Source organism: Coregonus clupeaformis, chromosome 21, assembly GCF_020615455.1.
Source record: "Coregonus clupeaformis isolate EN_2021a chromosome 21, ASM2061545v1, whole genome shotgun sequence".
NCBI classification, from domain to species: domain Eukaryota; kingdom Metazoa; phylum Chordata; class Actinopteri; order Salmoniformes; family Salmonidae; genus Coregonus; species Coregonus clupeaformis.
The window spans coordinates 43,947,260-43,960,071 of NC_059212.1; the positions used below are offsets into that span (position 1 = coordinate 43,947,260).

The window sequence follows — 12,812 nt, forward strand, 5'->3', positions numbered from 1 at the left end:
TTTTACCTCTTGGGGATGTTATTCGAAAACATAATGTTAACTTTCACTGCTATGCGGATGACACACAGCTGTACATTTCAATGAAACATGGTGAAGCCCCAAAATTGCCCTCGCTAGAAGCCTGTGTTTCAGACATAAGGAAGTGGATGGCTGAAAACTTTTTACTTTTAAACTTCGGACAAAACAGAGATGCTTGTTCTAGGTCCCAAGAAACAAAGAGATCTTCTGTTAAATCTGACAATTCATCTTGATGGTTGTAAAGTCGTCTCAAATAAAACTGTGAAGGACCTCGGCGTTACTCTTGACCCTGATCTCTCTTTTGACGAACATATCAAGACTGTTTCAAGGACAGCTTTTTTCCATCTACGTAACATTGCAAAAATCAGAAATTTTCTGTCCAAAAATGATGCAGAAAAATTAATCCATGCATTTGTTACTTCTAGGTTAGACTACTGCAATGCTCTATTTTCCGGCTACCCGGATAAAGCACTAAATAAACTTCAGTTAGTGCTAAATACGGCTGCTAGAATCCTGACTAGAACCAAGAAATTTGATCATATTACTCCAGTGCTAGCTTCCCTACACTGGCTTCCTGTTAAGGCAAGGGCTGATTTCAAGGTTTTACTGTTAACCTATAAAGCGTTACATGGGCTTGCTCCTACCTATCTTTCCGAGTTGGTCCTGCCGTACATACCAATACGTACGCTACGGTCACAAGACGCAGGCCTCCTAATTGTCCCTAGAATTTCTAAGCAAACAGCGGGAGGCAGGGCTTTCTCCTATAGATCTCCATTTTTATGGAACAGTCTGCCTACCCATGTGAGAGACGCAGACTCGGTCTCAACCTTTAAGTCTTTACTGAAGACTTATCTCTTCAGTAGGTCATATGATTGAGTGTAGTCTGGCCCAGGAGTGTGAAGGTGAACGGAAAGGCTCTGGAGCAACGAACAGCCCTTGCTGTCTCTGCCGGGCCGGTTCCCCTCTCCACTGGGGTTCTCTGCCTCTAACCCTGTTGCAGGGGCTGAGTCACTGGCTTGCTGGTGCTCTTTCATGCCGTCCCTGGGAGGGGTGCGTCACTTGAGTGGGTTGAGTTACTGACGTGATCTTCCTGTCTGGGTTGGCGCCCCCCTTGGTTTGTGCTGTGGTGGAGACCTCTGTGGGCTATACTCGGCCTTGTCTCAGGATTGTAAGTTGGTGGTTGAGGATATCCCTCTAGTGGTGCGGGGGCTGTGCTTTGGCGGAGTGGGTGGGGTTATATCCTTCCTGTTTGGCCCTGTCCGGGGTTTCTTCGGATGGGGCCACAGTGTCTCCGGACCGCTCCTGTCTCAGCCTCCAGTATTTATGCTGCAGTAGTTTATGTGTCGGGGGGCTGGGGTTAGTTGGTTATACCTGGAGTACTTCTCCTGTCTTATCCAGTGTCCTGTGTGAATTTAAGTATGCTCTCTCTAATTCTCTCGTTCTCTCTTTCTCTCTGAGAACCTGAGCCCTAGGACCATACGTCAGGACTACCGGGCATGATGACACCTTGCTGTCCCCAGTCCGCCTGGCCTTGCTGCTATTCCAGTTTCAACTGTTCTGCCTGCGGTTACGAAACCCCTACCTGTCCCAGACCTGCTGTTTTCAACTCTTAATGATCGGCTATGAAAAGCCAACTGAGAGACCTGAGCACCTAGGACCATACGTCGGGACTACCGGCCGTGGTGACTCCTTGCTGTCCCCAGTCCGCCTGGCCTTGCTGCTATTCCAGTTTCAACTGTTCTGCCTGCGGTTATGGAACCCCTACCTGTCCCAGACCTGCTGTTTTCAACTCTTAATGATCGGCTATGAAAAGCCAACTGAGATTTATTCCTGATTATTATTTGACCATGCTTGTCACTTATGAACATTTTTGAACATCTTGGCATGGTTCTGTTATAATCTTCACCCGGCACAGCCAGAAGAGGACTGGCCACCCCTCATAGCCTGGTTCCTCTCTAGGTTTCTTCCTAGGTTTTCGCCTTTCTAGGGAGTTTTTCCTAGCCACCGTGCTTCTACACCTGCATTACTAGCTGTTTGGGGTTTTAGGCTGGGTTTCTGTACAGCACTTCGAGATATTAGCTGATGTAAGAAGGGCTATATAAAATAAAATTGATTGATTGATTGATTGAGAGGGAGAGAGAGAGAGGGGGGGAGAGAGAGGAGAGGAGAGAGAGAGAGAGAGAGAGAGAGAGAGAGAGAGAGAGAGAGAGAGAGAGAGAGAGAGAGAGAGAGAGGGGGGGAGAGAGGAGAGAGGGAGAGAGAGAGAGGGGGGGGAGAGAGAGGAGAGGAGAGAGAGAGAGAGAGAGAGAGAGAGAGAGAGAGAGAGAGAGAGAGAGAGAGAGAGAGAGAGAGAGAGAGAGAGAGAGAGAGAGAGAGAGAGAGAGAGAGCCTTTGTGCATTTATTTTGTTCAGCATCAATGGGATTCAGAATGGAGCACACCATGAACGAGCAAGATGCCTCACTGCCCACTATCTGAGAGAGATGAAGTTCTGCCTCACTCTCAGAGAGATTAAACACTGCCTCACTATCTGAGACAGATGAAACTCTGCCTCACTCCCCCACTATTTGAGAGAGATTAAGTTCTTTCTACAAAATCAAATCACACAAGCTATTGGAAGCAAAAAAGACGCCAAAATGTTGCCGATACTGATCACAACTTCTAATGTAACTTTTGTGATGTTTTCCTTTCTTTAAAGGGAAGCAGTTTAGTTTACTAATTTATTCGAACTCACTTTGGGAGCTAACGCAAGTCTTCAGGTCTCAGACGCGGTTAATCTCCACTCATCGTCTTCACAGAACTCTAATCCCGCAGGTTAAACTCACCTGTCCTTACCCGTCTCCCTCTTGAAGAGTTCGTCAAACTGCAGCATCTTCTGCCAGGAGATGATGTAGACCTTCAGTTTGGGCAGCACCTGGTTCATCAACCTCAGGTTATTGTAGACCAGACCCTTCCCGTCTCTCCGCATGTAACTACTGGGCCCCCAGAAGATAAACACTGTGTCCTGGAGGGTAGAGAATGGTATGTTACATGTAACTACTGGGCCCCCAGAAGATAAACACTGTCCTGGAGGGTAGAGAATGGTATGTTACATGTAACTACTGGGCCCCCAGAAGATAAACACTGTCCTGGAGGGTAGAGAATGGTATGTTACATGTAACTACTGATAAAACACTGTGTCCTGGAGGGTAGAGAATGTTATTCTACATGTAACTACTGATAAAACACTGTGTCCTGGAGGGTAGAGAATGTTATGCTACATGTAACTACTGATAAAACACTGTGTCCTGGAGGGTAGAGAATGTTATGTTACATGTCATTACTGAAGATAAACACTGTGTCCTGGAGGGTAGAGAATGTTATGTTACATGTCATTACTGAAGATAAACACTGTTTCCTGGATGGAAAGCAACAAATACAAGATGCACATTTTATTTCCCAGAAGATGAACACTGTGTCCTATAGCGTCCCCAGTAGATAACACTGTGTCCTATAGCGTCCCCAGTAGATAACACTGTGTCCTATAGGGTCCCCAGTAGATAACACTGTGTCCTATAGCGTCCCCAGTAGATAACACTGTGTCCTATAGCGTCCCCAGTAGATAACACTGTGTCCTATAGCGTCCCCAGTAGATAACACTGTGTCCTATAGGGTCCCCAGTAGATAACACTGTGTCCTATAGGGTCCCCAGTAGATAACACTGTGTCCTACAGGGTCCCCAGTAGATAACACTGTGTCCTATAGCGTCCCCAGTAGATAACACTGTGTCCTATAGCGTCCCCAGTAGATAACACTGTGTCCTATAGCGTCCCCAGTAGATAACACTGTGTCCTATAGGGTCCCCAGTAGATAACACTGTGTCCTATAGGGTCCCCAGTAGATAACACTGTGTCCTATAGCGTCCCCAGTAGATAACACTGTGTCCTATAGCATCCCCAGTAGATAACACTGTGTCCTATAGGGTCCCCAGTAGATAACACTGTGTCCTATAGGGTCCCCAGTAGATAACACTGTGTCCTATAGGGTCCCCAGTAGATAACACTGTGTCCTATAGCGTCCCCAGTAGATAACACTGTGTCCTATAGCATCCCCAGTAGATAACACTGTGTCCTATAGGGTCCCCAGTAGATAACACTGTGTCCTATAGGGTCCCCAGTAGATAACACTGTGTCCTATAGCATCCCCAGTAGATAACACTGTGTCCTATAGGGTCCCCAGTAGATAACACTGTGTCCTATAGCGTCCCCAGTAGATAACACTGTGTCCTATAGGGTCCCCAGTAGATAACACTGTGTCCTATAGCGTCCCCAGTAGATAACACTGTGTCCTATAGGGTCCCCAGTAGATAACACTGTGTCCTATAGGGTCCCCAGTAGATAACACTGTGTCCTATAGCGTCCCCAGTAGATAACACTGTGTCCTATAGGGTCCCCAGTAGATAACACTGTGTCCTATAGGGTCCCCAGTAGATAACACTGTGTCCTATAGGGTCCCCAGTAGATAACACTGTGTCCTATAGCATCCCCAGTAGATAACACTGTGTCCTATAGGGTCCCCAGTAGATAACACTGTGTCCTATAGGGTCCCCAGTAGATAACACTGTGTCCTATAGGGTCCCCAGTAGATAACACTGTGTCCTATAGGGTCCCCAGTAGATAACACTGTGTCCTATAGCGTCCCCAGTAGATAACACTGTGTCCTATAGCGTCCCCAGTAGATAACACTGTGTCCTATAGGGTCCCCAGTAGATAACACTGTGTCCTATAGGGTCCCCAGTAGATAACACTGTGTCCTATAGGGTCCCCAGTAGATAACCTGTAGCTCAGTTGGTAGAGCATGGCGTTTGCAACGCCAGGGTTGTGGGTTCGATTCCCACGGGGGGCCAGTATGAATATGTATGCGCTCACTAACTGTAAGTCGCTCTGGATAAGAGCGTCTGCTAAAATGACATTATAATTTTTTTAACTATAAAAAAACAAGCACACTGCACTATTGACAATGTGCCTTTAAGAGGGAATTGAATTACATTTTTACATGTTAGTCATTTAGCAGATGCTCTTATCCAGAGCGACACAGGTAGTGAGTGCATAATTTATTTATTTTTCATACTGGCCCCCCGTGGGAATCGAACCCACAACCCTGGCGTTGCAAACACCATGCTCTACCAACTGAGCTACACTAATTGAATGTTATTTTGGGTTGCAAGTTAAACATGCATCAACAAGATGCAGATAGAACTGTTAGAAGTAGATCAGATCAGGACACAGAGAGGAGAGGCCGAGTCGGGACTTGTACCCCCGTCGGGATATGTGTAGTTCGGGTCGGGACTTGTACCCCCGTCGGGATATGTGTAGTTCGGGTCGGGACTTGTACCCCGTCGGGATATGTGTAGTTCGGGTCGGGACTTGTACCCCGCCGGGATAGTGTAGTTCGGTCGGGACTTGTACCCCCGTCGGGATATGTGTAGTTCGGGTCGGGACTTGTACCCCCGTCGGGATATGTGTAGTTCGGGTCGGGACTTGTACCCCCGTCTGGATATGTGTAGTTCGGGTCGGGACTTGTACCCCCGTCGGGATATGTGTAGTTCGGGTCGGGACTTGTACCCCGTCGGGATATGTGTAGTTCGGGTCGGGACTTGTACCCCGTCGGGATATGTGTAGTTCGGGTCGGGGACTTGTACCCCCGCCGGGATATGTGTAGTTCGGGTCGGGACTTGTACCCCCGTCGGGATATGTGTAGTTCGGGTCGGGACTTGTACCCCGGCCGGGATATGTGTAGTTCGGGTCGGGACTTGTACCCCCGTCTGGATATGTGTAGTTCGGGTCGGGACTTGTACCCCGTCGGGATATGTGTAGTTCGGGTCGGGACTTGTACCCCGTCGGGATATGTGTAGTTCGGGTCGGGACTTGTACCCCGTCTGGATATGTGTAGTTCGGGTCGGGACTTGTACCCCGTCGGGATATGTGTAGTTCGGTCGGGACTTGTACCCCCCATCGGGATATGTGTAGTTTGGGTCGGGACTTGTAACCCCGCGGGATATGTGTAGTTCGGGTCGGGACTTGTACCCCCGTCGGGATATGTGTAGTTCGGGTCGGGACTTGTAACCCCGTCGGGATATGTGTAGTTCGGGTCGGGACTTGTACCCCCGTCTGGATATGTGTAGTTCGGGTCGGGACTTGTACCCCCGTCGGGATATGTGTAGTTCGGGTCGGGACTTGTACCCCCGTCGGGATATGTGTAGTTCGGGTCGGGACTTGTACCCCGTCTGGATATCTGTAGTTCGGGTCGGGACTTGTACCCCGTCTGGATATGTGTAGTTCGGTCGGGACTTGTACCCCCGTCGGGATATGTGTAGTTCGGGTCGGGACTTGTACCCCCATCGGGATATGTGTAGTTCGGGTCGGGACTTGTACCCCCCGGGATATGTGTAGTTCGGGTCGGGACTTGTACCCCCGTCTGGATATGTGTAGTTCGGGTCGGGACTTGTACCCCCGTCGGGATATGTGTAGTTCGGGTCGGGACTTGTAACCCCGTCGGGATATGTGTAGTTCGGGTCGGGACTTGTACCCCCGTCTGGATATGTGTAGTTCGGGTCGGGACTTGTACCCCGTCGGGATATGTGTAGTTCGGGTCGGGACTTGTACCCCCGTCGGGATATGTGTAGTTCGGGTCGGGACTTGTACCCCCGTCGGGATATGTGTAGTTCGGGTCGGGACTTGTACCCCCGTCTGGATATGTGTAGTTCGGGTCGGGACTTGTACCCGGCCGGGATATGTGTAGTTCGGGTCGGGACTTGTAACCCCGTCGGGATATGTGTAGTTCGGTCGGGACTTGTACCCCGTCTGGATATGTGTAGTTCGGGTCGGGACTTGTACCCCGCCGGGATATGTGTAGTTCGGGTCGGGACTTGTACCCCGTCGGGATATGTGTAGTTCGGGTCGGGACTTGTACCCCGTCGGGATATGTGTAGTTCGGGTCGGGACTTGTACCCCCGTCTGGATATGTGTAGTTCGGGTCGGGACTTGTACCCCGTCTGGATATGTGTAGTTCGGGTCGGGACTTGTACCCCGCCGGGATATGTGTAGTTCGGGTCGGGACTTGTACCCCGTCGGGATATGTGTAGTTCGGGTCGGGACTTGTACCCCCGCCGGGATATGTGTAGTTCGGGTCGGGACTTGTACCCCGTCTGGATATGTGTAGTTCGGGTCGGGACTTGTACCCCGCCGGGATATGTGTAGTTCGGGTCGGGACTTGTAACCCCGTCGGGATATGTGTAGTTCGGGTCGGGACTTGTACCCCGTCTGGATATGTGTAGTTCGGGTCGGGACTTGTACCCCCGTCGGGATATGTGTAGTTCGGGTCGGGACTTGTACCCCGGCCGGGATATGTGTAGTTCGGGTCGGGACTTGTACCCCGTCGGGATATGTGTAGTTCGGGTCGGGACTTGTACCCCCGTCTGGATATGTGTAGTTCGGGTCGGGACTTGTACCCCGTCGGGATATGTGTAGTTCGGTCGGGACTTGTAACCCCGTCGGGATATGTGTAGTTCGGGTCGGGACTTGTACCCCCGTCTGGATATGTGTAGTTCGGGTCGGGACTTGTACCCCCGTCGGGATATGTGTAGTTCGGGTCGGGACTTGTACCCCCGCCGGGATATGTGTAGTTCGGGTCGGGACTTGTACCCCGTCGGGATATGTGTAGTTCGGGTCGGGACTTGTACCCCGTCGGGATATGTGTAGTTCGGGTCGGGACTTGTACCCCCGTCGGGATATGTGTAGTTCGGGTCGGGACTTGTACCCCCGTCGGGATATGTGTAGTTCGGGTCGGGACTTGTACCCCCGTCGGGATATGTGTAGTTCGGAGTCTAAAGTGTTGCTGTTCAACCAGATCGGCACACATTTGAAATCCCAGAGAATCATCTAACCTGGGATGAATCATCTAACCTGGGATGAATCATCTAACCTGGGATGAATCATCTAACCTGGGATGAATCATCTAACCTGGGATGAATCATCTAACCTGGGATGAATCATCTAACCTGGGATGAATCATCTAACCTGGGATGCGTTGAGCAGTTCGTGGCGGTTCCGTAGGACCCTCTGCATGCTGGAGTGAGCGATGACGCGTAGCGAGGTGCGGCGCCCGACGTCTCGCCCGTAGCCCAGCGCCGTGGGGGCGTCGTTCATACGGATGACACACTCTGCCCGGTCAATCTCCTCGCCGCGACCACCACCCATCAGGTGACCAGAGCTGGTGACCAACGCACAGCTATGGCAGTGCATCTTCAGAGGCTGGGGGAGATTTAGTTATTTTAGTAGAGCGAGGGAGGAAGGGGAGTGGAAGAGGAGAAGAGGAAGAGGACCAGAGGAAGAGGAGAAGAGGATGGGACCAGAGGAAGAGGACCAGAGAGAGAGAGGACCAGAGGAAGAGGAGAAGAGGACCAGAGGAAGAGGACCAGAGGAAGAGGAGAAGAGGACAGAGGAAGAGGACCAGAGGAAGAGGACCAGAGGAAGAGGACCAGAGGAAGAGGACCAGAGGAAGAGGACCAGAGGAAGAGGAGAAGAGGACCAGAGGTAGAGGACCAGAGGAAGAGGACCAGAGGAAGAGGAGAAGAGGAAGAGGACCAGAGGAAGAGGACCAGAGAGAGAGAGGACCAGAGGAAGAGGAGAAGAGGACCAGAGGAAGAGGACCAGAGGAAGAGGAGAAGAGGACCAGAGGAAGAGGACCAGAGGAAGAGGAGAAGAGGACCAGAGGAAGAGGACCAGAGGAAGAGGAGAAGAGGACCAGAGGAAGAGGACCAGAGGAAGAGGAGAAGCGGAAGAGGACCAGAGAGAGAGGACCAGAGGAAGAGGACCAGAGGAAGAGGAGAAGAGGACCAGAGGAAGAGGACCAGATGAAGAGGACAAGAGGACCAGAGGAAGAGGACCAGAGGAAGAGGAGAAGAGGACCAGAGGAAGGGGAGAAGAGGACCAGAGGAAGAGGAGAAGAGGACCAGAGGAAGAGGAGAAGAGGAAGAGGTCCAGAGGGAGAGGTCCAGAGGAAGAGGACCAGAGGAAGAGGACCAGAGGAAGAGGACCAGAGGAAGAGGACCAGAGAGAGACCAGAGAGAGAGGACCAGAGGAAGAGGACTAGAGGAAGAGGACCAGAGGATGAGGACCAGAGGAAGAGGAGAAGAAGACCAGAGGAAGGGGACCAGAGGAAGAGGACCAGAGGAAGAGGAGAAGAGGACCAGAGGAAGAGGACCAGAGGAAGAGGAGAAGAGGACCAGAGGAAGAGGAGAAGAGGACCAGAGGGAGAGGACCAGAGAGAGAGGACCAGAGGAAGAGGAGAAGAGGACCAGAGGGAGAGGTCCAGAGGAAGAGGACCAGAGGACCAGAGGAAGGGGACCAGAGGAAGGGGACCAGAGGAAGAGGACCAGAGGTCCAGAGGACCAGAGGTCCAGAGGAAGAGGACCAGAGGAAGGGGACCAGAGGAAGGGGACCAGAGGAAGGGGACCAGAAGGAGAGCACCAGAGGAAGGGGACAAGAGGAAGAGGAGAAGAGGACCAGAGGGAGAGGACCAGAGAGAGAGGACCAGAGGAAGAGGAGAAGAGGACCAGAGGGAGAGGTCCAGAGGAAGAGGACCAGAGGGAGAGGACCAGAGGAAGGGGACCAGAGGAAGGGGACCAGAGGAAGAGGACCAGAGGAAGGGGACCAGAGGACCAGAGGAAGGGGACCAGAGGAAGAGGACCAGAGGGAGAGCACCAGAGGAAGGGGACCAGAGGAAGGGGACAAGAGGGAGAGCACCAGAGGAAGGGGACCAGAGGAAGAGGACCAGAGGGAGAGCACCAGAGGGAGAGCACCAGAGGAAGGGGACCAGAGGACCAGAGGAAGGGGACCAGAGGAAGAGGACCAGAGGGAGAGCACCAGAGGAAGGGGACCAGAGGAAGAGGACCAGAGGGAGAGGACCAGAGGAAGGCGACCAGAGGAAGGGGACCAGAGGACCAGAGGAAGGGGACCAGAGGAAGGGGACCAGAGGGAGAGCACCAGAGGGAGAGCACCAGAGGAAGGGGACCAGAGGACCAGAGGAAGGGGACCAGAGGAAGAGGACCAGAGGAAGGGGACCAGAGGGAGAGCACCAGAGGGAGAGCACCAGAGGAAGGGGACCAGAGGAAGAGGACCAGAGGGAGAGGACCAGAGGAAGGGGACCAGAGGACCAGAGGAAGGGGACCAGAGGAAGGGGACCAGAGGAAGGGGACCAGAAGGAGAGCACCAGAGGGAGAGCACCAGAGGAAGGGGACCAGAGGAAGAGGACCAGAGGGAGAGGACCAGAGGAAGGGGACCAGAGGACCAGAGGAAGGGGACCAGAGGAAGGGGACCAGAGGAAGGGGACCAGAGGGAGAGCACCAGAGGGAGAGGACCAGAGGGAGAGGACCAGAGGGAGAGGACCAGAGGGAGAGGACCAGAGGAAGGGGACCAGAGGAAGGGGACCAGAGGACGGGGACCAGAGGGAGAGAATAATGAATCGTGAAGAATGATGAATGAGAAAGTTACAAACTCACAAATATCATACCCCAAGACATGCTAACCTCTCACCATTACAATAACAGGGGAAGTTAGCATGTCTTGGGGGGGTATGATATTTGTGCGTCTGTAACTTTCTCACCCATGGTAGCATCCACATTCATGTAGAAGTGTAAACATATTATATCCTTATTTACAATAAAAGTGACTCCAAAATGACAATACATTATTTACCTTTCATTTCTATTGGGCACAACATAATCAGAAACACAACCAAAACAAACAGCAAATGCATCCAACACATTTATAGAGTCACTGTCACGATCGTCTAACATAGAGGACCAATGCGCAGCGTTGAAGGTGAACATATTTTATTACTCTAAATGATCACACGATCAAAAACACAAACGAAAACGTGACGTCTACGGTTTCACACAAACCGAAATGAACAAGAAACCACAAACACAACGTGAAAGACAGATAGTTAAATATGGCTCCCAATCAGAGACAACGAGCCAACAGCTGACACTCGTTACCTCTGATTGGGAGTCACTCAAACAAAGAAATACAATAACCTAGAACCCACAACAAAACATAGAAACTAACACCCTGGCTCAACATACGAGAGTCCCCCGAGCCAGGGGCGTGACAGTACCCCCTAAAGGCGCGGACTCCGACCGCGCCAACGAAACACAACAGGGGAGGGACCGGGTGGGCACTCCGCCAGGCGGCGGATCCGGCTCCAGTGGAACAGGCACGTGCCGTGCCGGACCGACGCACGCACACCACTGGCTTGGTGTGGGGAACAGGCACGGGCCGTGCTGCACTGACGCACGCACACCACTGGCTTGGTGTGGGGAGCAGGAGCGGGCCGGACAGGGCTGACGAACCGCCCCACAGACTTGGTGCTGGGAGCAGGAATGGGCCGGACCGGGCTGGCGACGCGCACCACAGACCTGGTGCGGAGAGCAGGAACGGGCAGAGCCGGGCTGACGAGACGCACCACAGACTTGACGCGGGGAGCAGGAATGGGCCGGACCGGGCTGGCGACGCGCACCACAGACCTGGTGCGGGGAGCAGGAACGGGCAGAGCCGGGCTGACGAGACGCACCACAGGCTTGATGCGGGGAGCAGGAATGGGCCGGACTGGGCTGGCGACGCGCACCACAGACCTGGTGCGGGGAGCAGGAACGGGCAGAGCCGGGCTGACGAGACGCACCACAGACTTGATGCGGGGAGCAGGAATGGGCCGGACTGGGCTGGCGACGCGCACCGCAGGTTCGGTGCGGGGAGCAGGAATAGACCGGACCGTACTGGGGACACACACCACTGGCTCTACACCGGGATCTGGAACGGGCCGGACCGGACTGGCAACACACGCCAGTACCTCTCGCCGTGCCTCCACACCTTCCATCCCCTCTTCTACCAGTGGCCCCCGTAACCCGGCGGCCTTCTCCGGCAACCCACTGGACCGCTCTATCGCGGCCTCCTGCTGGTCCGCCGTCGTGAGCCCCCCCCTAAAAATTTTCGGGGCGTCTCTCCTACCCGTGGACCACGTCTCCATATCCCTCGCCAGCTTCTCGCCCTTCTGCCATAATGTCAAGCCCTTGTCTTCCTCCCTCGGCTTGACCCAGTCCAGGAGGCGAAGGAGATCTGTGAGGGATCTCCCTGGCGATGGCTCCTGAACACGCTGCTTGGTCCCATCTTGGTGGTTTCTTCTGTCACGATCGTCTAACATAGAGGACCAATGCGCAGCGTTGAAGGTGAACATATTTTATTACTCTAAATGATCACACGATCAAAAACACAAACGAAAACGTGACGCTCACGGTTTCACACAAACCGAAATGAACAAGAAACCACAAACACAACGTGAAAGACAGATAGTTAAATATGGCTCCCAATCAGAGACAACGAGCCAACAGCTGACACTCGTTACCTCTGATTGGGAGTCACTCAAACAAAGAAATACAATAACCTAGAACCCACAACAAAACATAGAAACTAACACCCTGGCTCAACATACGAGAGTCCCCCGAGCCAGGGCGTGACAGTCACAAGCTTGATATAATCATTGAGTGCTAGGAATATGGGACCAAATACTAAACTTTTGACTACTTTAATAAACATATATTATTATTATAATATATCATATAAGTGAATTGTCCCAATACTTTGGTTCCCTAAAATGGGGAAGCTAAGTACAAAAAGTGCTGTAATTTCTAAACGGTTGACCCGATATGGATGAAAATACCCTCAAATTAAAACTGACACTCATCATTGTATGATTTCA

The 12,812-nt window shown here is 52.2% G+C and overlaps 1 protein-coding gene across 1 annotated transcript in view; it reads right to left on the bottom strand.

Moving 5' to 3' along the window:
- The window catches only part of st6galnac5a (ST6 (alpha-N-acetyl-neuraminyl-2,3-beta-galactosyl-1,3)-N-acetylgalactosaminide alpha-2,6-sialyltransferase 5a), a 98,181-nt gene that overhangs the window by 13,086 nt on the left and 72,283 nt on the right, over positions 1–12,812 (bottom strand). The window contains exons 3-4 of the mRNA XM_041841091.2: positions 8,075–8,308; positions 2,843–3,021 (exon numbers count right to left, since the gene is read on the bottom strand). Of these exons, the coding sequence (XP_041697025.1) occupies positions 2,843–3,021; positions 8,075–8,308 (413 nt within the window). The remainder of the gene's footprint in view (positions 1–2,842; positions 3,022–8,074; positions 8,309–12,812) is intronic.